Source organism: Bison bison, unplaced genomic scaffold (genome assembly GCF_000754665.1).
Source record: "Bison bison bison isolate TAMUID 2011002044 unplaced genomic scaffold, Bison_UMD1.0 scf7180017864363, whole genome shotgun sequence".
In the NCBI taxonomy this organism is placed as follows: domain Eukaryota; kingdom Metazoa; phylum Chordata; class Mammalia; order Artiodactyla; family Bovidae; genus Bison; species Bison bison.
Genome location: NW_011494935.1, coordinates 609,410 through 635,446, shown reverse-complemented (window position 1 = coordinate 635,446; position 26,037 = coordinate 609,410). Strand labels below are relative to the sequence as shown.

The 26,037-nt window shown below is 40.0% G+C and overlaps 1 protein-coding gene across 1 annotated transcript in view; it reads right to left on the bottom strand.

The window, feature by feature from the left end:
* Positions 1-25,325, bottom strand: part of ITK (IL2-inducible T-cell kinase) — a 63,818-nt gene extending 38,493 nt beyond the window's left edge. The window contains exons 1-4 of the mRNA XM_010855281.1: positions 25,015-25,325; positions 6,300-6,404; positions 4,794-4,875; positions 2,368-2,496 (exon numbers count right to left, since the gene is read on the bottom strand). Coding sequence (XP_010853583.1) covers positions 2,368-2,496; positions 4,794-4,875; positions 6,300-6,404; positions 25,015-25,152 — 454 coding nt within the window. The 5' untranslated portion in view covers positions 25,153-25,325. The remainder of the gene's footprint in view (positions 1-2,367; positions 2,497-4,793; positions 4,876-6,299; positions 6,405-25,014) is intronic.
* Between the last annotated feature and the right edge of the window lie 712 nt (positions 25,326-26,037).

Below are 26,037 nucleotides of genomic sequence, written 5' to 3'. Positions count from 1 at the left end.
TCTTTCATCCCAAAGCCCTGTCCTCTTAGACCCTCATTGTATTTGTGCCCAACACTGGGAATTCTACAAGCCTTGCTTTTTGAAAACTGCTCTTAAGTCTGTCAAAACTGTGGTGCATGAGATTACTTAAACCAAACCAGAAGAAGGGAGAATAAGAACAGACTCAGATGAGGAGATGGCAGGAGGTCCTGCAAAAGCAGGACCATCAGCAGAGTGACTGTGCAGCGGTTAGACCCTGGCTTCATTTGGGGAGGAGCTCAGCATGACCAACCCTATCCTGGTGAGCCATTCCGATGTTCCGTGCACGTCTATCGTGTGTGTACCACGCAGTGGAGGGGAATACTGTGTCCCTAGGAATAGCCACTACACGCATGGAGAAAATTGCAAAATGGAAACAGATTCAAAGGATTTCAGAATTGGAAAGGGGTTTAGAGAATATTTCACCTTAAGACCCCTAAAATTTCCCATTCCATTTTAGTGATGAGGACATCATGGTCCTTGTTAGCCAAGTGACCCATCCAAGGGCCTACAGCAAGGTTCTGGCAGGAATTTGGAGACAACTTTGACTTTGGAAAGAGCTTTCAGTCACTGGCAAGCCCATGCCATCCTGTCCTTGTGGTTGATTCCACCCACATAAAACCTATTTCTTTTTCATTAGATATTGGCTTTGGTATGGTCCATAGAGCTAATGTAGGGAATCATTGACTTCTAAAACTAGGCAAATGCTTTTCTGGGCCAAGGGACTGGTAACTCTGAACTTTCTCTCCCAAGGTGGAGGGTGAGAAGTAGTGGTTTTTAAAGTGGCATTAAGAGGGGCTACAACTCAGGAAGCCGCAGAAAACCCAGCCACGTGTTACATTTAGCACATCCGCCTTGGGCTGTCAATCTGAGGTACTGGGTTTTAGTGCAAAAAAGAAACTGACAGATGAGAAAAGTTAAGTAGGGTAAGAGAGGCTGAGAGGAAAGGGCGATGGAAGAAAACAGTCCATATGATCCGTCGTTCCTAGTCAACCATGTCTCTGCAGCACGCTTCCTCACTGTGTAACCTCGAGGGTACTGGAGTGCTCAAGCCTCCTCTTTCTTCTACATCACACCATCTACCCTAGATGGTGGTGAGAAGTGGGAGTGTTGTGTATGTAAGTGTGCATCAGAGTGGAGTTGCCCTTCCTCAGGGATTCTGGGCCCAAAGTCATCGTGCATGCATGTTTAGTCACTCAGTCATGTCCAGCTCTTTGTGACCCGCCAGGCTCCTCTATCCATGGGATCTTCTAGGCAGGAATACTGGAGTGGGTTGCTATTCCCATCTTCGTGGGATCTTCCCGACCCAGGAACTGAACCCGCATCTCCTGCATTGGCAAGCAGATTCTTTACCACTGAGCTATCTGGGATGCGCCCCTTCCAAATTCAATACATAAATTAAAAATGATTCAAACGCCAATCCCTAGGACCTAGGTCTTTGACTTCAAAGGCCAAAGAACAGCATCTTTTGTTTCCACTTTGCATTTAGGCTGAGGCCTCTTTCTCTCTGAGACTGTGGAGTTCAAGGGCAAATAAGTAGAGGTGGGAAGAAACCACATTGTAAAATAAGCAGATTTTTGGTTTTACTTTCTTATCCCTCCAAGTGTGTAGAATTCAACTTGTGTTATAAACACGTGTGATACGATGCCACGCTAATAGATAATATTGTGTATCTCTATATATCTATAAGTCTGTCTCTACAACTTCAGATTTAATAGACTATGCCTTTCAAATTTCCTAACTTGAGGGTATAGCAATGCTTCTCAAACTTAATCGTGCATCCAGATATTGTTAAAATACAAATTCTGATCCAACAGACCTACGAAGGGCCCTAGATTTGCACTCTAACCAGCTTCCAGGTGCTGATGATGCCGCTGGTCTAAGAACCACATTTTGAGTAACAAGGAGTTATAAAGACATCAGCCTCAAGATGTAGGCTTCCCCAGTGGCTCAGTGATAAAATATCTGCCTGCCAATGCAGGTTAGTAGGAGACACAGGTTTGATCCCTGGGTCAGGAAGATCCCCTGGAAAAGGAAATGGCAACCCCTTCCAGTATTCTTGCCTGAAAATTCCCATGGACAGAGGAGCCTGATGGGCTATAGTTCTTGGGGTTGTGAAGAGTTGGACATGTCTGAGTGCACACACACACATACACACACATTGGAGATGAAAAAACACCAACAGACTGGTGTTAAAGGCAGATGACTATCTTCTGTAAGTTTTGAAAATGTGCAATTTTGCATTCAATCCTGGACACCCCTGGTGATGGGAAGCAAAGAACCTTTACTTCTTACTAGCAAAGCGGTCAGTCATTATACAAAGAAGAAAGGGAATTCATAATCACTTACCATTTTTGGTGGGATCGTACTGGGCACAGCCCACTGCAAGCTTCTCCATCTGAGCACAGCACCGCCATCTCCCATCCAACCAGAAATTAGGGTGATACTTGGGCACCAAACTGTTGTTATTCCTGGTTTCTGAAAGGAGTTGGCACCAGCGGAAGAGTTATTTCCAGGTCAGTCACTCAAGAGCCACCAACTTTACAATTCCTTGAGATTGGACCCTGCTGTGTGAACTTGCATGAGTATTACCTAGAGTAGCCAGAAAAAAATGGCCTTTTTTCCTGGGCACATAGAAGCATGTATATTGAATTTAGGCATCAGCAGATCTGGATTCTTATCCAGCTGTGCCTTTGGTTAGTTGTGTGTCTTTGGGTTGAGCAAAATCCTCATTTGATTCCCAGTTCCCACTGTGCCATGGGATTGTTAGATGGGGTCTCTGGGCCCCACAAAAATGCCTTAGGGAACTCAGGGAAGACTGAGTGGGTGTGATTCTCATCACTCCATCTCTCCCATCTCTACCCATAGCAACTTTGCTTTTATCCTTTCTAGATTTGTGGCTGTAAAGTCAAATTTTGGTACAGGAGAAGAGAGGCTTTCCTGGTGGAAAAAAAAAGTATAAAAAACTGACAGGTTATCTCAAATGCCTCTTTCAGCTCTAACATCCTGTGAGTAAAATCCCTTCAGTGAGGGAGAGCGGCCAGTGAGAGTAGTTGGGGCCCTTTTGATTACTTTGTATGTTAGTGTTTGTTCTGTGCCTGTGAATGTTAAACTTGAGAGCACTTCTCAGTTTATCTGTCACTTTCCATTTGAGACTCACAACAATCTTGAAAGAAGATAAGACTTGTATATTTATTCTCATTTTTCAGATAAGGGCATCTTGGGTCCCATGATTTCAGATGGCTTGCCTACCATCAGTCTCTGTAGCTGCTTAGATTAATATTTGAATCTATTTTTCCTGCAAAGCTGGGCCTTCAGGCTAAATGACAGTGATAGTAATACAGACTAAATGCTCTCTTTGGGTATGATTCCAAGTGTCTGCCATGTCCTAGCATCACTGACTCAATGGACATGAATTTGAGCAAACTCCAGGAGATAGTGGAGGACAGAGGAAGCTGGCGAGGTGCAGTTCATGGGATTGCAAAGAGTTGGAGACAATTTAGCAACTGGACAACAACAACAAACTCTTTTAATTCTCACAATAACCCTATGACTATCTGTTGCTAGTCAAGTAAGGAAATGGAGATACTGAAAAGTCAAGGAATTTGTCCAAGGTCACACTAATTATTGGCAGAGCTAGAGCTTTTTCCTTAGCAGCCTGGTTCCACATCTCATGTATGTAAATATTTTGCTGGTTCTGATTATGCTGTTGAGAAGGTGAGCCCTAAGAAGTACCCTTACAATGATCCGAAAACCTTTAAGACCAGTTGATATTTGTTGGATGCTGACTATGGACCTGGTCAGTTCCAAGAGACTTACTCTTAGCAGCTCTGGAGGCAGGTACTTTTTAAAAAAAATATTTATTAAAGCATAGCTGACTTACAATATTAGTTTCAGATACACAACACAGTGATTCAATATTTTTATGAATTGTACAGACTCATGTATGTACAGATTACATACATACAAACTTATTATAAAATAGTGACTGTATTCCTTGTGCTGTACATTACATTCCTGTGACTTATTTTATGACTGGTATTTTGTACCTTTTCATCCCCTTCATCTATTTTGCCCCTCCTCCCACCCCTCTCTCCTCTGGAAACTGCTAGTTTGCTCTCTGTGTCTGTGAGTCTGTTTCTGTTTTGTGATATTTATTTGTTTTATGTTTTAGATTACTCATGCAAATGAGAACATACAGGATTTTCCTTTCTCTGTCTGACTTATTTTACTTTGCATAATACAGGGAAGGAGATACTATTATTATTATTCCCTCCTCCTCTCCTTGTTAAAAATAGATGGGGAAACTGAAGCACAGAGCAGTTGAGTTGCTTGAACACACATGGCTAGTGAGTGGCAGAGCCGGGATTCAAGCCCAGGTCCTCTAGCTTGAGGGCCTATGCTCTTTTTCTTCATTCAACACAAGGAGTCAGTAGACATTTTCTTAAAGGGCCTAATAGTAAATAGTTTGGTTTTGCTTACCAGGAGACACAACGGATACACTGTGGAGGTACTTACATAACCCTTTAAAATAGAACCGTTAAAAAATATTAAAAACATCCTTATCTAAGAGCCTTACAAAAACAGGTGCCTAGCAGGATTTGCCTGATCCTGCACTGTGCTGGTTATTGCCCAAGTTGAAACTTTTGGAGTCCCCACCAACACCAAAAGGAAGAAATATTTGACCATCAGCTGCTCTTTATTTGATCATAGAACTCAAGCATTCTTGAGGATCTAGAGGTCTCAGAGATTCAGTCGCACAGGAGGTCAGTTACCTTCTTTGAGGGCCAGCACCCAGCGCTGCCGGCTCTCCCGGTCTGGAGCAAACACATACAGGAGGTAGTTGTCGTGAACAACCTGGAGATGCACAGAGAGTTCAGGGTGAGCAGTGAAGTCGGAGGTGGATGACTGACAGAGGCCCCTCTGGGTTACTGGGCTGAGAGTGGGGTCTCAGGCTGTTGTCAAAAAGCCAAACATCTGGGTGATCTGGGGACTAGTGCCCTTTTTATCTAGATGTTTGAATGCTGTGCAGATAAACCATCACTACATTAAAACAGCTGGAGAAAAGAGTTCCCCACTTAACTAGGCAGCGTATTTCTCACATTAATTTTTCAATGATTAAGAAATTCTGGCATATGAAAGAGTAAGATATTAGATGATAAATATATAACTTAGATTTCTTTAAACTTATTTTGAAATAAGTGATTCAGGAATTTCCAAAGATAGTACAGAGTTCCTATATACTTTTCACCCACATTTCTTCAATGACAGTATCTTCATAACAAAATACGTCTTTAAAACCAGGAAATTGACATTGGTGCAGTACTATTAACTATATAACAGATCTTTGGATTTCACCAGGTTGTTTTTTCATGCATGCATTAGTAATTGGAGTTTCAATGATTGGAAAAATACGTGTTACTCCTTTTACTTTCAGTACTAAAAATTCCAACTTGTGGAGGTCACTTTTCTAGTAGGAAAAAAGTTCTTTCCTATGCCATATTGAAAATGAAATATTAACTCCTCAGATTGACAAACATGAATGGTAACCCCAGGATGTGTAAGAAGATACCCACTCTTTCAGAACCATAAATATCAAGAGTGGTAACAAGATTTAGACAATGTCGTGACCTAAAGACTAAAGATACTCTCCATCAGCTCTGCTCAATAGAACTTTCTGCAGTGATGGAAATTTAAAATCTTGGCTGTCCAATAAATTAGCCACTAGCCCGTGGCTATTGAAGATGTGAAATGTTTACTCATTCACTGTGGTTTAGTGTGACTCAGAGCTGATTAATGTTGTGCAATTTGAATTAATTTACATTTAAATGTAAGCATTCACATGTGGCTAGTGGCTACTGTATTGGACAGCACAACTCCAGATAATTCTCAGATTATAAAATCTGAGTCTTTTTATTCTATAACTTCCAACCAATTTATAACCAAGGAGTGTAATCTATTGTCCGAAATTCTAAGTAAACTGTGCTTACAGAATGTTAGGCTTGGGGCTCTTGATTATTTTTTTTCCTTCCCCTAGGAATAGAGTAATTAGGACTTTCTTTGAGGTAGGGAAGACATGAGGGAAAGGGAAATGAGGGATGACAACTTCTTCAAAATTTTGTAATTAATCTTTGTTGAATGAATGTGTCATTGAAAGAACACAGCAGATTTCTTCTGGGCGTGGTCTAAGTCATCTCTGTGCCACCTTCTCATTCAGTGACTGAGCATTTCAACCACCATCCAAGGAATGAAGAACTAGACCCCTGGCCTGATGGACTTACCTGAAATGGATATTTATAGTGACATGGGATGATAATGTCACTTTTCACAATCTCGACACATTTGATTCGGGAGAGTTCGATGGAGCCCTTCAAAGTGCGCTTTTTCTGTGGGGAGGAAAAACGTATTCCATTTGAGGAAGAAGGAAGACAATATTTTTGTCCAGGTGGCTTCTAGAAATCCATTACTAGATAAGATCCATCGTAAACCAACCCTGCAAATATCCAGAAGCTCCTTCTTGGCCCTTGGTGCCTTAGAAGGACACTCTGAAGCAGACTCCTGGGAGAACATGTTATTTGAATTATCTTCTTGACGAAGTGATGGACCTCCGTTCATTGAGCTGCTGGGTCTTATATCTCAGTGAACTTGTGACAAATAGCAGCATTTGCAGAACTTTTGGCTAGAATGGGTAGTGCAGACCCCACACGTGCCAGTTTTTTTCTGTTTTGTGCCTATCCCTGGCCTTACTAGCATAGCAAGTGAGCTCAGGCCTTACCTGCTTGGTGACAAATACTTTTAGTGGCACCTTTCTTTTCTACATCTGCCTTCTCTGTGTCCCTTGGTTATCCATGGTCCCACAATGGCACCCCTGTAGGATATTCCTGACTCTGCTCTGTTACTATCTCATCCAGTTATACTGGCCCCAGGTTTCATCTCCTTGGAAGCTTACTGGATGTATTCCTTGATAACTAATTCATATAATGGTCTTTGTGGCTTGTAACGATGTTACATGTTACCGATTTCTAAAGGTCCTTGTCCTTGGATCCCAGGAGATGTTAGATTGGTAGACCAGCAGGCTCCATGGAAGGCTAGTCAGGGGAAAGCTCCTGGAGAGCAGGAGCCCTTCACAGGTGCCTGGAATTAGGCTTCTGTTGAGAATAGAGTTTAGTTCAGTTATGGAACAAGTTGCAAAACACTTCATTATAGCTTAAGAGGTAGCACAAATGGTGGTTAATTGGGCACAAGATTGGAAAGGGCTAGGGACAAAGTTAGGCTCTGCCTCCAACCATCTCTGTGACCTTGGGACATACATCAAGCTTTCCTGAACTTCAGTTTCCACATCTGAGAAGTGAAGATAATTATGCCTACCCTTGAAGTAATGATTGCAGACTAAAATAGGAACAGGTAAACTAATTACCTGGCTTATGATGGATGCTCTCAATAAAGGATACCCTCCCAGGGAAAGAGGCTAAAGAAGTCCTAACTATGGCAAAAGAGCAGTGATATATGAGGGCACTTGCTGGGTATTTGGGGAGCTAAGATACCATTAGATTCTCCAGAAATGAGCTCAGACTTTACTTACCACTTTTTGGTACCAAGCTTGGTGACTGGCCTTTGCTTTAGTAGCTGAGACCCAGAACTGAGATGAAAAAAGTCAAGGTGTGAGAAGTACCCCCTATCAAATACAGGGAAGTTTTATGGAATTTCTTTCTAAAAATTTTTCTTTCTGGAAACTTTAGTTTTGAAAGTACAAAATCTACCCATGTTCATTGTAACAAATAAAGCAATATGGAGGCATGTGATAAAATTATTTCTAGTATCTTAGCATTCTACCCTTCTCCACAGCTCTGAGGTAGCCAAGGTTAACCATTTGGAATGTATATGTCTTTCCCACAGATACTTATGGAATATAAATAAACAAAAATGACATCTCCTCTACATAGTGGTCTTCAACGTGCTTTAGTAATCTCAGGATGTATTAAGAGATCAGTCTTCCCTTAAAAACCTCTTAAAACATATGCCCTTTGGAGCCAAGCTATCTTCTCAAACTCCCAAACTTTAGAGTCTTCCACAGCTAAATACATGTCCTGATCCTGCCCATAATTATAGTCTTCAGAATGGTTAATCTGTTTTCAAAAGCAGAAGAGCACAAGAAAGCTGCCTTTTCAACAACCATCTGCAGCTACAGGTGGTAAACAGGGAGTCTGAGCTTTGAGGTTATCTTGGTTTTTAACCCCTTTTGGGTTATTTCCTTAGTAGTGTACATAACGAAATGCAACAGAAGGCTCGTGGCCGTAACATGACAACTCTGTCTACAGACATTTTGCTCCCTGGAACCTACCGAGTCCTGCATTTCTGAGGGCAGAGACCAAGACATCAGTTACAGTGTCCCTCAAGTCTGTCACAGTGGCTAGTCCACAACAGGTGCACAATTAGGATGATATGAACAAAGGGCGCCATGTTGGAACCCAGCTTAGATAGTCTCAGTCAGACTTAAGGCTCGTGCATTTAGCTATTCAGGAATATTTCTTGCCAGCTCTGAACCAGGGCTATTCTTAGTGCAGGAAGCAGAGAGACGAAAAGAGTAGACTTTCTCATGGAGCTCTAGTCAGAAAGGTAGACAATATAAAGTGCTCTATGGAGAATAGGATAGGTTGATATGATCAGTTGGTAGTCACACAGGCCTTACCGGAAAGAGGGCATTTGAAAAGAGACCAGAAAATCGAAAAAGGGGCCAGATGTGAGAAGATATAGGAGACTGAGCACAAAGTAGAATAAACAGCAAGAGCAAAAAGCCCTGGGGTAGAAACCTTCTGGATAAGTTTGAGTTGTTAATAGCCTGGGATCATCATAGTCAAGGCATCAAGTAGACATAAATAGTAACTGAAGTGATAAATTGGGATCCAAATTCTATGTGAAGTTCTAAAACAGCATTAACCCACAGAAACATAGTGAGAGCTACATAGGGAATTTAAAATTTTCTATTAGCCACTCTAAAAATAGCAAAAAGAAAAAGTATAATTAATTTTAAGAACACAGTACTTTGTTTAACCCCGTGTTTCTAAGTATTATCATTTCTACACATCATTGACATAAAAAATTGAGACCTATTACATTTAAGGACTAAGTCTTTGAAATCACATATTTCACAAGACATTTCAATTTGGCTTCTCCACACAACAAGTGATCAGTTGCCACACATGCCTGGAAGCTACCTTATTGGGCAGTGTGGCTTCAAGATTTCCAAGGAAGATTTCTCCAAACTCAGATGATCTCCTTTGACTTCTTAATGTTTGAGTTCCAACATAGGTATTTAGAGACTGTCAGGTGAGCCTTCTGTTGAAATGGATGTCATGTTCCATCATCAAAGCTCAGTCTCATTCCCAAAGGAATGATCAGGCTCCCCCCTCACAGTCTCTCCTGCTTGGTCAGTCTCTCCAATTCCTGAGGCCTCCTCAGATCTGTTAAGTTGTAAACAGCAGGGTAATCTGTGCCTTCCCTGAGCCGGGCACAGGGGACAGCCAGTCAGCAAGCTAAACACGACTTCATCTCTGGGAAATGGTGATGGCCTGTAATCATCTGAAACAACTGTGCTATTTCTGAAAAATGCCAGCCTAAAACCTTCCAAGGAAACCACACAAAAGCCACCAGAGAAAGAGAGACACCAAGTAAAACAGGCACCCCTCTGGTTGAAAGATCACAGAACTTCACTTGACCTTGTCTCTTTTCCTGGCCACATTCAAAGTTGTCCTCCTATTCCAGAGTTTCACCCCAGACATCTGACATGTATCAAACACTATCCAAGAAGATGCTTGATGCCCACATAGTTGTACAAAGTTGAGCTGGTGCAAATGTCTTTGATATCTCCTTTCTTTTTATATTAATATATGAAATGGAATTTTGGATTGTGACTTTCTTTCAAAGAGAGGGAGGAAAAACAAAAGATTTTGGGAGCATTTCCTATACTTCAGGCACTCAAAGGGCATCTTATTTGGTCATGATCCTATGAAATATTATTTCCCCATTTTTTAGGTGAGGACACTGAGGTTCAGAGGGGCCAAGTCTTTTTATAAGTGAGCATACAAACTCAATTCTATGACTGAAGAACCTGAGTGCTTAATGACTGCTTCATGGCATTGTACCTGCCCTGATTTAATGTCGGAGACTTTTATTCCCTGAACCTAATGCTGAACAATCAGTTGTGTGGTTGATTCCTCCAAGCTGTGACCCAGCAGATTTGTTGCTGCCCTGTTTGGTTGTGTAGTGCTTATGTTGGATTTCAAAGTGGGAGCACAGAACTCCCTCTTTGCTGGTGTAATATTGGCTCCTTAGCTGCTCAGCTAGTCCAGCAGATACATCAGTAAGAAGCTATGTATCTATTATCCATGAAAGGATATCTCTACCCTTCTGAAAACAGCAGAACTTCAACTTTCTCCTCTGATGAGGCTGAGTGCGACAGAAACAGAACTTTCACATCAGGCAGACCCTTTCTGCCAGATTATCTGTGCAACCCTCAGGCAAGTGTCTCAATTTTTTGGTTGCCTTTCTTTTTTTTTTTAAGTGGTAATAATAACAGTCCTTGAATCATTGGGTTAAACTAGAGGATTTGAAAGAACTATGTAAGCCTACATTCAAAAGATAAATCAACCACTAAAGTGTTACTTTCTATCCTTTCCTTCCCCAAATGGTGCCCATAGAACAAGATTTCACCCTCTTCTTGCTATGTGTTCACCTTTTCTTTGGGGATTTTCTTTCAGGCAAATATGTAATGGGAACCACCATTTGGGAGAACGACATTAATATTTAACTGATGATCCTGGTGATTTTGACATTCTGGAGTTATTTGTTTGCCAATTATTTGTAAAATCAGGACAAAACTTTAAAAGGGGCCTGTTGCTTGGTCCTCCCCACTGTGTCCCATTTGCTCACATGTTAGCAAATGTGATGACATTAGTTCTCTTCTTACCCTTTCCCTGGGCTGTCAAAACCTTCCCCAGATAGTCATTCACCTAATCTTTAACTTCCTGATAGTTTAAGACGTGGCTTGTTTCACAGAAATTTGGATTAGGACAGATATTAGAGACTTAAGCCCAGAGGGAGATTTTGACAATCATATTTCAGGCATCATCTGAGAAAGTGTTGTTCAAAAGGAACCAACTGTTTTTCAAAGGGGAGGGATGGTTAAGACTTTCTTGGATCACACTGTAAAAGAAGCCACATGCTACCTTTATTAGAACTTCCTTGAAATGACCTCGGAGAAGGAAATAGCAATCCACTCCAGTATTCTTGCCTGGAGAATTCTATGGACAGAAGAGCCTGGCACGCAAGAGTCCATGGGGTCACAAAAAGTTGGACAAGACTGAGCGACTAACACACTTTGAAATGAGGAAGTCTTTCTGATGATGATGTTAATCAGGCACTTTAAATTTTCACTCATTGCTTCTTCTGGGGTGTGGTACAACCATTGCCTCTATCTGAAATGGCACAATGATGCAATTGAAATGGAAACTTATGTCATGTGAGGTGAAACTTGGGGGTTGCTGTCCCCTACCCCAACCAGAATGCAGGCTATCAGTTCTAAGATTGGTTTTAGGGGCTTTCCTGGATTCTAGTTTCATCTCTGCAAAGCATGCTGGAGGTAACCCATGCGTTCACTCCCAGTCTCCCAGTGCAGCTTTTGGTCTTTTACAACAAAGGGAACCCTCACATTGCAGGAAAGAAAAGAAGAGATTCAGAACTTGGAAAAGTCATGGTTTGAATCCCTGTAAGAACAAGTAATATTGGGCAAGTTGTTTCAGTTCTCTGGGCTTAGTTCTCTTAGGTCTTGTTAATCATTTAGTTCTCGGGGAGTCACGGAGATGCTGACAATTGCAACTCAGGTATACAGCAGCATCTTCTAGAATACCAGTGTAATTTATAACTAGCTGCTGCTGGTTCTTCTCTCCCAGCTTATCTTCCCTTGGACCTACCTCTTTACTCCCACTAACCTTCAAAGTTCTGGGAGGGTCCGGAGCTAGGTAGCAGATTTTGAGGCTTCTGGACTGACTTAAAGGAAACTATGATCCATCCCACACCTGCCCTCTTGTCTTTCCTTTTTTCCACAAGACCTTTTAGTCGTGGCTTTCCTCAACTCGGCTTTTCACACTGTGGTTTATGATGAGGCTGGTTTTGCTGTGGGGAAAATTCTCAAGCTTCCCTTACAGTCTTCCATCTGGTTAGCAGTAGCACCCTGACTACCTGAAAATAAAAGGATTTTACCTACCCCTCCCCCACTCCCCCCATTTAAAAAAAAGAAGAAGAAAAAGAAAAAAAAGGAAACAGGACTACACTCTCGTACAGTTTCCAGATGCATTTTGAGACCCTCTATTAAAATTATGAATGCATTTTCTCACAAGAAACTATTAAAAGCAGATACTCCTGGGAGGGGTTCTGGGGTTTGAGAGTAGAAAGTAGAAAGAGAGCCTTTCTTTTCACCTCTTGTCCTTCTATACAGTTTCGCTGTTTTACCATAAACATGTATTTCTTTTATTGTATTTTAAAGCAGTTATCTAAAATAAAGGAATACATTTGCCTTATAGGATCTATCCTAAGGAAACATTTATTCAAGATACATAAAGACACAGGAAAAAGGATGTTCCTCGTGGCATTATTTATCACACTGAAAAGTCTAGAGAAACCTAAATATCTACAATAGACAAATGGTCACGTTAGTCATGGTTCGTCTATCTTGTGACCAGTCTGTAGCCATCAACAAAGAGTAAAGTTAGTCTATACAGAAGGGAAAATATATACATTAAAATGTAAAAAGCTGGTTTAGAGCAATAGATGGAAGCAGCATCTCATTTTTAGGAAAAGAGATAATAAAATATATAATAATATGTCCAATAATCAAAAAAATAGTACAGGTAAGAATGCTGCTATCCTGGTTCTCCTTTGTGGATGACATCATGGCAGATTTTTGCAGTGTAAGTTATATATTACTATATTTCAAGTTTTTGCAGTGAGTGTATAAATTTATTAAGCAGGAAAATAAAAGTACTATTTTAAAGCAGTCACAGATTTTACAAACACTACACTGTAATACAGTTTTGGCAGATGACTATAGGAGAAGGCCAAGAGATACATATCACATGCTGGGTGTGCAAAATGATGAAGCTCTTCACGCCCCCATTAACAGTCAGCGGCATCCAGGCAGCACCTGCCACATGCTCATTTGTATCTATAGAGGTTCAAGATCATGAAATTTCCTCTCATGTTCTTCTTGAGTGATAGCCACTTTCTTCATAAATTAATAAGGCAGCTCTGTGTGCTTTTATATGGTATATCTGTCTTTGAGAATTCTAGAATTCTAGAATAATTCAAGAATAATCCTAAACCTCATTCTTCTCAGCAATGATAGCAGTGATGTTAGCCTTAAAAACCAGGTTTGTTTAAATTTCCTGGAACAAGTGGATAGAGAGAAAAGGACTTAATGTAGAAATTAAGAGCAAGAACTTAGTGGTACAGAGTAGATCCTGAAGATGTCCTGCACATTTTGTTTGTCAGCACCTCTGGTCTTTGAATGCTCTTTCAAAGCCTTCTTTCTTTCCAGAATAGGGTATGTCAGCTTTTTAAAGAGCTTTAACGAATATATTTCTATATCTTTTTCAAGCACTGGAGAGTTAGTAACAAAAGCATATAGATGGATAACAATGTCATTAGATTTTAGGAAATCTATAAAGGTGATGTTCAATTAACATTTGTTACTTGGTTGATGGAGGGAACAGAAGGTAAGACTAAATGTGCAGCAGAAAGTAATATTTGTGGACCCTATGACAAACTCTTAACAGCAATGATTTGAATACGTTATCTAGAATGATTGGCAAGTGGATAACAATTTCTTGACAATGAAAAGGAAAGTGAAAACTAGTCTGCCCAAAGGTTTTAGCTAATAAAGAGCTCCTCCAAATTATTATGGAAGACACTAAAAAATTATAGAAAGATGGGTAAAAGGGATATAAATTACTCTTAAATATATGAAAAGATGCTCATTCACTACAGTAATGTAAGTACACATAAATTTTACTGAGACACCATTTTTAAGACTTGCAAAGATCAAAATATATGATAACACTGTTGGTGAGGTTTTTGAGAAAACAAGCATTTCACACATGACCCTGAAGAATGTTGACTAGTACAACTTCCTTGGAGATTAATTTGGTTATGTTCAGCAAAACAAGAGATGCAAATATCTTTTGACACAGCAATCCCATTTTTATAAATGTTTTCTATAGACCAGGGCTACTCAATCTTGGCATTATCATTTAATAACATTTTGGGCTGGATTATTCTTTGCTGTGAGTTTGTTCTGTGTCTTGTAGGATACTTAGCATCCCTAGCTCCACTCACCAAAGCCAGCAGTGGCACTTCCTTCCCCAGGTATGACAACCAAAACTTTATCCAGACATTGCCAATGATGGGCAAAATTGCCCCTGGTTAAGAACCCCTATGTAGACATACTTATACATGTTGAAAGTGAGATACCTATGAGGTTATTCATTCCTCACTGTTTGTAATGACAAAACAAATGGAAAGGGACTAAAAGTCCATCAAGATGATTTTATCTGTACAGAAAAATATTATGCAATCAAAGGGAAAAAAAGAACAAAGAAGCCCCTTGCATACAGTATAGATTGATCTTTAAGAAGTATTGCTAATCAACCAAAAGAAAAGCTAGGAGGCATATGTAGAGCCCACCAGGCTCCTCTGTCCATGGAATTCTCCAGGCAAGAATACTGAATTGGGTAGCCATTCCCTTCTCCAGAGAATCTTCCCAACCCAGGGATCAAATCTGGGTCTCCTGTATTGCAGGCAAATTCTTTATCATCTGAGCCACCAGGGAAGTCCAGGTAGAATATGCTACCATTGTATAAGAAGTGGGGGGGGAGGAAAGAAAGTTTATTTGTATTTACATATGTATACATAAAGTATCATTGTAGGACTTCCCTGATGGCACAGTGGATAAGAATCTGCCTCCCAGCGTAGGGGACATGGGTTCAATCCTTGATCCAGGAAGATTCCATATGCTGTGGACCACCTAATCCCACACACCACACTACTGGAGACCACACGCCACTCTACTGGAACCTGCACTCCAGAGCCTGGACTCCCCCACAAGAAGCTACCTCAATGAGAAATCTGTGCACTGCATCTAGAGAGCAACTACTGCTCGCCACAACTAGAGAAAGCCCATACAAAGCAATAAAGACCCAGTGCAGCCAAAAGTAAAGTATCACTGGAAGAACTGATAAGTTGATTCTGATGGTTGTTTTCAGGCAAGAAAGCAGTGTGAGATCAAACTACTAGAAATCACTGATCCCAAGGGAAGTTGTTGCTTTTGTTCTCATGGCCACTATTGTGACCTTGGGCAAATGGCTTCACTTCCCTGTGTCTTGATTGCTTCCTCTCTAAAACAGAACTTGGCTTTTATCTCCTTCAAAGAATTGTGAAGATAAACTAGAAAAATCCAGAGGAGCAAGTTCAGTCCTCTCCTTGTGGTTATTGTTGCAGGCTGCTGCTGTTGCTGCTGCTGTTGTGTGTCATTCATGCAGGTCTGCCAGGCTAACAGGAGCAGTCCTACTGGTCCCTGCTCAGGAACTCCATTAAACAGTGCTGGAAACTCACCAGTGAGTCCTTGTCCCAACTCTCCCTTCTCAGCCACCATAGCTTCTGTTACATGACTTCTCAGACCCGAACAAGTCTACATCTAAGAATACCCATTGTGGAACTCTTAATCTAATTTTAATATTTGTCCCAGATGTCTGACCTAAGAAAAGATACTTAGCTTCTTCAAGCCTTTGTTTCATCTTCAATACAATGGGGATAAAAATTGGACCTACTGCACATGGTTATTGTGAATATTTCTAATATGATACATTTAAAGCACTTAATTTGGTGCCCTGGCAACTCAGCAAGGACTCATTAAATATTGGCTCATATTGTTCTGAATTTTACATTGGTTACATTTGAAATGATGGCCTTCTTTTTTAGGATGCATTCTTGGGTTCATGCTTGGATTTTGATAACAAGCCTTTTTATCAGTCATACAGTTATTAATCATCTCTTAGATGTATTACTTCCTGGAAAGATTTCCATATTTAACTAATCTCCATGTCTATTTGTGAATTCCTAATATCACTGGCAGTGAGATACAATCACATGGTTTCCACTTATTTTGAGCTGGAAGAGTCTTTAGAGATCATTCAGTCCAATTTTGTATGTTAGAGATGAGGCTTCAAGGTGAAATGACTTTCTCAACTAGCTTTTATCTTTTCATTTCTACTATTCAATTTACAGCCTTGGGAGACTGAAATCATAGAATTGGAAGCACCTAGGTGATATTTTCTGGTCAAGGGTAAGGCCAAGAGGGTAGGGACAGCCTACCTTGTTCTTGCTTCAACTAGAATACTTTCTCTTCTGCTTCATGTACATGAATGGGAATAGCACATATAATTCTGTACTAAAAGGGGCTCCATGCTTAGAAAAGTTTTAAAACTTTGATCTAGTCCAATCCCTTGGCACTATGGGCAAGATAACCAAATCCCAGATAGAAGAAGCACTTGAACAAAGTAACCCAGGTTAATCAGAACCAGATCCCCAGTAAGCTGCTGTGTTGTTGCTTTCTTACCTCATTCCACTTTTCTAGAATTCCAGAATTATGGTCTGCTTGAGAGTTTCAGTTCCTGAGGCCCTATCTAAAATTAGAGTTGACCTCTACAGAGCAGTCAAAAATGGCTTATGTGAAACGCCCCTGTATATCATTTGCTTCTTAATACAGACGCTTGATGATCTAACCGAGAGCTCATTCATGTAAACCTTTCAGACGCCCTAAGATCATCATCTAGGGAAACTAATATCTTGCACAGTAGGAGGTTTTGGCCACTCCTTCCTTCCTACTATGTAGGGAGTGGGTTCATCTACATATGGACTTACTTTAAATCAAATAAAGTTACCCATGCATAGAATATTATATTTCCCCCTCTCTCTCACTATAACATTCAAAACCTATAAAAATAGTGTATTTGAAGATCATCACAACAGTGGGATTCTTTGGTTTTTATTAGTTTCTTCTTAGAAACATAATCTTCTCAAGTGGTACTGGTAACGATTGGTGGTCCCAAGCATTGCTTCAGTCTCTTTGGAAGATTATGTAACAATGAATGGTAGAGATCAGAAAAAGCTATCCTGTGATACATCCCATATAGCTCTATTGTAAGGAGGCATTTTAAAAATCAGACTGTTCTATATTAGGTATACTATTATTTTTAAGCATTTTCACTGCATCTGAGAACAACCTGAAAGTCACATAGCAGATGAAAGATAAGTTTGTCAATGTGTTCAGTACAGAAAATAGATAAGTATATCTCTGACATGAACAACTTGATTATTAAAAAAAAAACACATATTTGAGAAAAATTATTACTTTGGAGTCCACGAATGGAAATGTATCTAAAAAGCATAATAGAAAAAGAAGAAAATGGAAGAATAAATATTTTCATGCATTATAACTACATGGAAACAGAACTCTTGGGCTTTCCAGCTAAACCTTTCTTCCAGACTGAGTCAGGAACAAAGCCCTCACATGTACAGTCTTGCCCTGTGCCCTATTTTTACTGCAGAAACTGATTAATGGATGCACCAGTCTCTGAACAGTCAGAATAGAATTTTATTTTAACCTGTGAGTATCTGCCTCTAAAACAAGAATTCTCTATCCAGTGGCTATCTCCATAAGACGTCAACATCCCATCACACACAAAAATCAATTCTCAAAGAAACCCTGTTAATGCATACATCAAAACCTCACATCCTTCGCTTTGAGTGGCCTGAATTGCAAAGTACTTTGCTTTGGATTTTAACTTTTCTTTGCCTGACTTGGCCAGGCCCACATTTCTAGCTCCCAGATGCTCTTCTGAAATCAGTGTGTTATGTGACCTTCATTCATTCCCTGGATATTTATTGAGCACCTACTACATGCTCAGCACATTGCTAGATGCTGGTGATACAGGGATGAGTGAGGCAGTCAGTCATGAAAGTGACCTTCCAGTGGATGTAGAGACAGAAAATAAACAAGACAGCACATCAATAAACCCAATCAAAAGTATAGATACTGAGGTATTAAAGTATCCATGGATTGTAAAAGAAAAGAAAAAAAGAAACAAGATTCTGGGAAAATATTTGAAGAGATGAAAAATAATAAAGAACCAATCCTACAAAAATCTTGAGTGTTCCAAACAGTGAGAGTAGCTAGTGCAATGACCCTGCCCTCAGTTCAGTTCACTTCAGTTGCTCAGTCATGTCTGACTCTTTGCGACCCCATGAATTGCAGCACGCCAGGCCTCCCTGTTCATCACCAACTCCCGGAGTTTACCCAAACTCATGTCCATTGAGTCGATGATGCCATCTAGCCATCTCATCCTCTGTCATCCCCTTCTCCTCCTGCCCCCAAGCCCTCTCAGCATCAGAGTCTTTTCCAGTGAATCAACTCTTCGGATGAGGTGGCCAAAGTACTGGAGTTTCAGCTTTAGCATCATTCCTTCCAATGAATACCCAGGACTGATCTCCTTTAGAATGGACTGGTTGGATCTCCTTGCAGTCTAAGCGACTCTCAAGAGTCTTCTCCAACACCACAGTTCAAAAGCATCAATTCTTCAGCACTCAGCTTTTTTCACAGTCCAACTCTCACATCCATACATGACGACTGGAAAAACCATAGCCTTGACTAGATGGACCTTTGTTGGCAAAGTAATGTCTCTGCTTTTGAATATGCTATCTAGGTTGATCATAACTTTCCTTCCAAGGAGTAAGCATCTTTCAATTTCATGGCTGCAATCACCATCTGCAGTAATTTTGGAGCCCAAAAAGATAAAGTCTGACACTGTTTGCACTGTTTCCCCATCTATTTGGCATGGAGTGATGGGACCAGATGCCATGATCTTTGCTTTCTGAATGTTGAGCTTTAAGCCAACTTTTTCACTCTCCTCAGGACCTAAAAGTGAGCACCCCCTTGAGTGTATCTCACCCTAGTCCTGCCTCAGTACAAAGGCCCTATCAGGAGGCATGGCTTGGGTGCTCAAGGTGTAGAAAGATGGCAGATATGATAGAAGCATGATGGATGAAGGGACCAGAAGAAATGAATCTCAGAGGCTGGTAGGGGCCATGGATGAAGAGTCTTGTAGGCCATGGTTGAGAATTAATTTAAATAGTCTAAACAGTCACAGTGGGATTTAAAGCAGGGCACAGTACCTGATTTCTCATTTTAAAAGTCTATTCTAGGTGTGTGGATAGTACAGAGTCTTGAGTGTCGGTGGGAGCCAAGCCAGAAGGCAACTCAGTCACATTGGAATGAAGTGAAGAGAGACCATGAGTCGTGAATGTCTCAAGCAAAAATCATAGGGTAGCTCTGAGAATATTATCTACAAAAGGTTTAGCTGTAAAAGGGAAGGATGGAAGGGTAAGACAGGGTGGAGGGTGAAAGAGAGCAGTGTTGCTTGATTCTCCTAAAAGGAGGTGGGAGGGGTTACTGACCCACCTGTTGGTTTTTACTTGTGTCTCTGACCCAAATCTTAAAACTCCAATCTCCTGAATCCTCCTCTTCATCTTTCAAGGCTAGGTCATGAACTGCTACCTTCAGGGAGTTCTGTTTATTTACCCCTGCACCCAGGAATTACCTGTTTGAAATCTTGAATCGCTATTTTTGTTCTCAACTCTTTTGGTGCTGAGCCTTGTTCTGTTAAGGGACCGTGTGTATAACTTTAACCTCTGCAACTGTGTCTATACCTCATACCCTTCCTTCCTCCTTGGTTCCCACCTTCCTTTCTTTATTTCACAAATTTTGAACAAGTGAATAATATGTACTAGGCACTGTGGTAGACACTGGTGATGTCATCTTTAGCAAATTGGGCACCAGCCCTTGTAAAGCTTATAGTCTAATGGAGGGTAGGGTAGGGACATGACATTAGCACAATAATCACAATAATAAATAGATAAGTATAATTTTGGCACTGAAAGAAAGGTGTTTGATGTTGTGGCAAAGCATAAGAAGAGATGACCTAGGCTGGGGAAATGAAGGAAGGCTTCTTCAAGCAAGCGACATTGAAAATGGAGGTCTTAAAGTTGAAGAAAATTTCACGTGGTTGGCACTCAGTGAGAGAGGATCAAAGGAGCCTGAACTGGGATGGAGGAGACAGTGTGATAGAGTCTCGTGTCCACTCTCAGGGTAAAGGGAGAACCACTGAAGGGACATGCCATCTTCTGATGAGGATCATCAGGACATGATCACAGTCCACAGTCACCACATGAAAAGCTTACCCTAGCTTCCTTGTGGGGAATGGAGTGATGGTGGGGAGGGTATAATGGGTGCAGGGATAGGGAACAGGGATGCAGAGAGAAGGTATAGTGGGTGCATGGAGACCATTAGGAGGTGGCAACAATCCCAGGTGAGAGATGCTGGCAGCTTCCATAAAGAAGGTGACTCTAGAAAATGGAAAGAAATGGACAGATCCTAGAGGAACTTTCAGCACCAAAGTTTGGACACATGGTAGAAGCTCCCAGAAGTGGAAGAAGACAAAGATTTTTCCTGGACTGAATGTGGAAATGATAGAGCTCATCACATATTTCATTGCAGAAGATGTACGTGGTATGGTTGCTGATTTTCAAGACTGCCTTTACATGGAGGACTCTAGAGCAAGAAGGCATTACATACTTTGTAATAACCCAGTGGTGACCCCAATTGCCTAAGAGCAACAACTGTTCATAGTGATAAGAACTGTTCATCAGGAAGCTGTGTTGCCTCTGGAGACATAAGGGAGTTATTTAAATTCTCTTTGCCTCAGTTATATGCTCTGTTAATTGGGGTAATGGTAGTTCCTAACTTACAAAGTAGGTATAAGGATTAGGTTAAATAGTTCATTTAGCATAGTGACTGACAATAGTAAATAGTAAGTATTAGTTGCTGTTATTATTAAAATAATTATGAGACTCATCTCACTTAAAAAAATTCAGGAGTGATCATTTTATAACAGGTAAATAATATTAAAGGGGGTCACACAGCATTAAGCAACCTTTGCAAAGCCACACAGCTCTTAAGTGGTAAAGCTGCTCTTTGACCCAAATCTGACACCAGGAGCCGTGATTTTGACCACTGTGCAATACTGCTGCCAGAAGCAAGGAAAGTGGACACTCTCCCCACCTGCCATCTTTAATTTAGGAAGGATGCCTGTTACAAAGATGTTTTTGCCACTAGATCAGTAGGCTAAAGGGAAGTATCCTTGAGGAGTAGTCAGCCTATCCACACACTGACTAGAATGGGGATTTTGACTATTTTTCCTGTCTTATGTAAATGGTAATGGCTCATGTGCCACGGTAACCACGGCAAACTTGATTCCTAAGGTACAGTGAGTCACTGAAATAGGGAAACCTTTCCTTTCCTCCCAAGGGCCTTTCAGAATATCAAGATGGTCCTATTTGTACCAAGCTTACAGCATACTTTTCTCATGAAATACTCAACACTGGTTGAAGTAGGTAGTGCTGGGGTCATTACTTTATAAATAAGAAACAGAGACTTAAAGAGGTTAAATGTGTTGCCTGAGATCCCACATATAGAAAGTGAAAGAAGCACCATTTGAACCCACGACTAGCTGACTATTCTAGCCTCACCATTCTGTGACACTTGTCTCCTATCTGTGTTACCCCTCCTATCCTGTGCTTACTCAGAGTGCCTGAAGCCCACCATTTCTCTCTTTTACCCTTAAAAAGGATCTGATATCAGCCCTGTGCAACTAAGCACATTGTTCAGGTAGCTACCTCCCAGGAGTTTATTTTTATTTTAGCCTGCCTGTGATGTGCTGGAGCCTGCTTGTGTTGGCCTATGAGAGCCGAATGCTAAATTTTCAGGAATTCTGTGAGCTGGTAGACTTTACATTAGTAGTTTGAAATTGATCTTGATGGGAGTATTTACACTACAGAAATTGGCAAACACTACAAACAAAGCCTCTCCCATATTCTCTACTGCCGCTGCCATTACAATGATTGTTTGGCATTTAGCAGGTGGACCCTCATTTTTCCTTGTCCTCTGTTAAAGAGTGTCCAACAACAGGGACCACTTTGCTAAGACATTGGCAGGCACAGGGGAGTGTCTGAAATCACGGCTGCCAGCAAGCCACCACCTGCCAACTCTCTGCTTCTTTTTGGCCCCCTACTCCAGCATGACGAAGGGGCTTCCTGGCCCCACTGAAAACACTTGCACATCTCAATATGGTAAACAGGCAGATGATAAAAGATCTAAATCCATGTTAAAACAAAATGCTCAATCAGGCTGTAGTATAATGACCATGGGATGGCAATTTGAAGTTAGGAAAAAATATATTTATTTTGCAGAACTACAGTATTCATTCCTGAATATGTGGAAGAATTGTTTTCATATGTCATAAATCCACAGAATTTTAGAGCTGCAGTGAACAGAATTTTATAAATAAGAAAAAAGAAAAAGAAGCTGAGACTCAGAGAGGGGAAATGTTGGCCCCAAATCATATATCTCATGGTGCATGTATATCTTGCCCCACACATGTATTTAGTCATGGAAGAGAGGAAACCCAGAACCCTGATATTAGCCTGACTTTGAAGAATCCTTAATACTTCCCTTGATTTGAAATGATTATGTTATGCCACCCTTCATTCTCCTCCACAGATATAATGATGATACAAATAGTAGCTAAATTTTATTAAGTGTTTACTAGGTGACAGGACTTATGCTCAGTTCTTTATATATTAAGTTGAACTATATGAAATTGCCAATATATGACCTTTTTCTTGGATCTACCAAAATGGTAATTTTCAGATAGGTCTATTTAAATACATCCTCTCTTAATTTTTACCATTTTCCCCCCATGAAGTGAATATTATTATAACACCCATTTTACAAATGGCAGAACTGAGTTTTCATTTTAAAAAATAAATTAAAAAAAATGCTTAAAACCATTTCTTCCCACAGGTGTAATACTATTATCATTTATGGGCAATGAACAATGCACTCCTGTGTGCAAATTGATGGCTCTAAGCAATGGAATGTCACATAGAGAAAAAATAATAATAACTAATATATCTTGTCTTTTTCAGTAACTTTGAAAAATTTTATAATTAGTAAATTCCTATAATATTTAAAGAAATGCTTTTTAAAATGTTACTTATGAATATAAAGCATAAGCATTAGAAAATAAGAAATTTGATCTTTGTGAAACATATATCTGCTGTATCCTACATGGAAATGTTAAAAACTATAGCTCAGGGCTCCCCAGGATGAATTAATTGTCCTAGAATTTTCATAATGCTCAAATGAAGAGACTGAGTTATTTTTACAACCTTGTCTACATGCAAATTTTAACCAACAAAATTCTGAATCAAGATTATTTTTTGTAGGACTAACTGCAAATACCATTGTACAGAACTCACAACCAAACAGTTCACAAGCAATAATTATGCTCAGAAACAATCAGTAGTAACTACATGAGATGATACTGTGTTGAATGTTGAATCGGGGAAACAAATTGGTAAAAACTACAAAATGAACTTTGAAAAACTATTTAAATGTAAATGAAAACTCTTTAAACATGAAACAAGAGCTTCCAATATCCCATTCACAATTGGAAAAAAATTGACCGAGGTCATATGATTAATCAGCTCTAAATGATGAATCCTCCAGGTTGAAAACCTGGCTGTTGGCCCTCTGTTAATTTAGTCAAAGAATACCTATTGAATACCTACTAAAGAGGCCTTGCACATAAGTAATTCCATATTCTTCCTGACTGGTGGATTATTATCAGTAAGAATCTACTTAAGACATGCATGTCTTTTCACTTCTAAAAAACAGGCAGTATTATTTCGCCAGCAGCTTAGAAGTTAAGGCATTTGTAGGCTCCATACCTGGCCTGGCTTCTTTCAAGACCCCATATCATTGAACACTTCAAATCCCGGCTCTCAAAAGACCCAAACTCATGCCTACACCTACTAAGTTCGGTCCTGCCAAGAATCAGAGTGCCTTTGTCTCTAAGTGACCGTCAAGCACCTAATGTTGTTTTTGCTACCTCCCTGATAACAGAAAAATAATACAGTGATATAGCAAGAAGGCAAACATGCTTCAAAAAATTGCTGAGGTGGGCTGTACAAGTGCTACTTCATAGAAACAAAGGATTTTAAAGAAGAAAGGAATGTTGTAGGTGGTGTTTCCAGTCCTTTCATTTTATCAAGAAAGAACTTGACGCAGAGACATTTGCTGAGGCTAACTCACCTAGAGAAAAGTGGAGTTTGGTCCCCTGATGCCTCTTCCAGTGCTTTTTGTACCAAACTGCATTGTTATGATTATTTGTGTTGCTCTTATTATTACTGATGTTATGATATATAAGAATATCTTTAGAAATATAAAGACTGACTTAGCTAAGCAGCTGTAATCTTCTGGTAAGAACTGCTGGTCTGTACCACATTATATTTTGTGTGTGATAACCCTAGTCTCCTGGGAAGTTCTCCAAGGGATGAAGAGGTTTACCACTGGGCTTTGTAAATTTTAGACAATTAAATGCCCAGAGACTATTATTCCAAATGTTAGGTGAGTGATGACATTGAGACAAATAAAATTGAATCCATAAAAATGTTGAACGGGACCCATCACTTAACCATTTCATTTGCCAAATAAAATAAAATTTAAAAGTTAAACTTAACCTTATAGAGGAAAGACAAGCTAATGAGCAATAAACTTATTCTTTTACTGAAATCACCTAATATAATTACCCTTTCTTGACTACTCTCCACATTCTCTCCCAGTTACTCTTACTATATTTTTTAGGTTGTTATAATAAGCACATCTGTATTTTCCATGTTCTTATTTTATTCTATGTATATCTTCATGATTCAGCCCAATCTAACTATAAAATGTTATTTTAAAAATAGACAAATAGACTGATCACATACCCCATGACGATCTTCAAAGTATGCCAGGCTGGTTTTGGTTAAAACAAAGAATCGGACTTTAAAGTTTGAAGGAGAAGTTCTTCTCTTTTGTTGGGATTTCTTGATGAGCTGCTCTTCCAGGAGGATAAAGTTGTTCATGATCCAATTCTTGAAAAGTGATGCACCTTGCGCATCACCCCTCAGCACAACCAGAGGAAACAGCTTCAGGGCAAGGAATGCGATGGGGAGGCAGTTGATCTTCAGAGAGCTGTTCAAAGGCAACTTGCCTCCAATATTATCTCTCTATCAACGTTCAGTCAACATTGCGGAGCTTCTCTTCTGATGTCAAAGCCCATAACCACATCCTTTCGAAATTCACAAAACTATGAGGCATATGTAAAAATTATGCATACCTTTTGCTGTATGGTTTAAAAATGTTTGAAAAACCTTAGACTCAAAATGATATGACTGATTAGAGTTGAATTTTTATAGTTTCTGGTTTAGCTCATCTAACAGTTAAGCTCCATAGCACAAGGGGTAGGAACATGTGCTTTGGAGTCGAGGAACATGGGTTGTATATTAGTTTTCTGTTGGCTTTTAAAATTACAACAAGTTTAGTGGTTTGTGAATTTATTGTTCTGTGGTTCATAAATGCAAAATGGGTCTCACTGAGCTAAAATCAAGATGTCAGCAGGGTGTGATCCTGTCTGGAAGATCTCAGGTAGAATCTGTTTCCTTGCCTTTCCCAGCTTTAGAACCACCCACATTCCTTTACCCTCTTCCTCCATCTTCAAAGCCTACAACAACAGTCAGTTGCTCTAATTTCATACAATTGTAACCTGTTCTTCTACCTTCCTCTTGCATATTTAAGGATCTTTAAGATTACATTGCGTTTGTGTGGATAATCTAAAATAATCTCCCAATTTTAAGATCTGTTTATTAGTAAACTTAATCCCACATTGCACCTTAATTCCCCCTTTGTCATATAAACTAACATAGGCACAGGTTCTAGGGATATCTTTACCTATCAGAGGTTGACTTCTG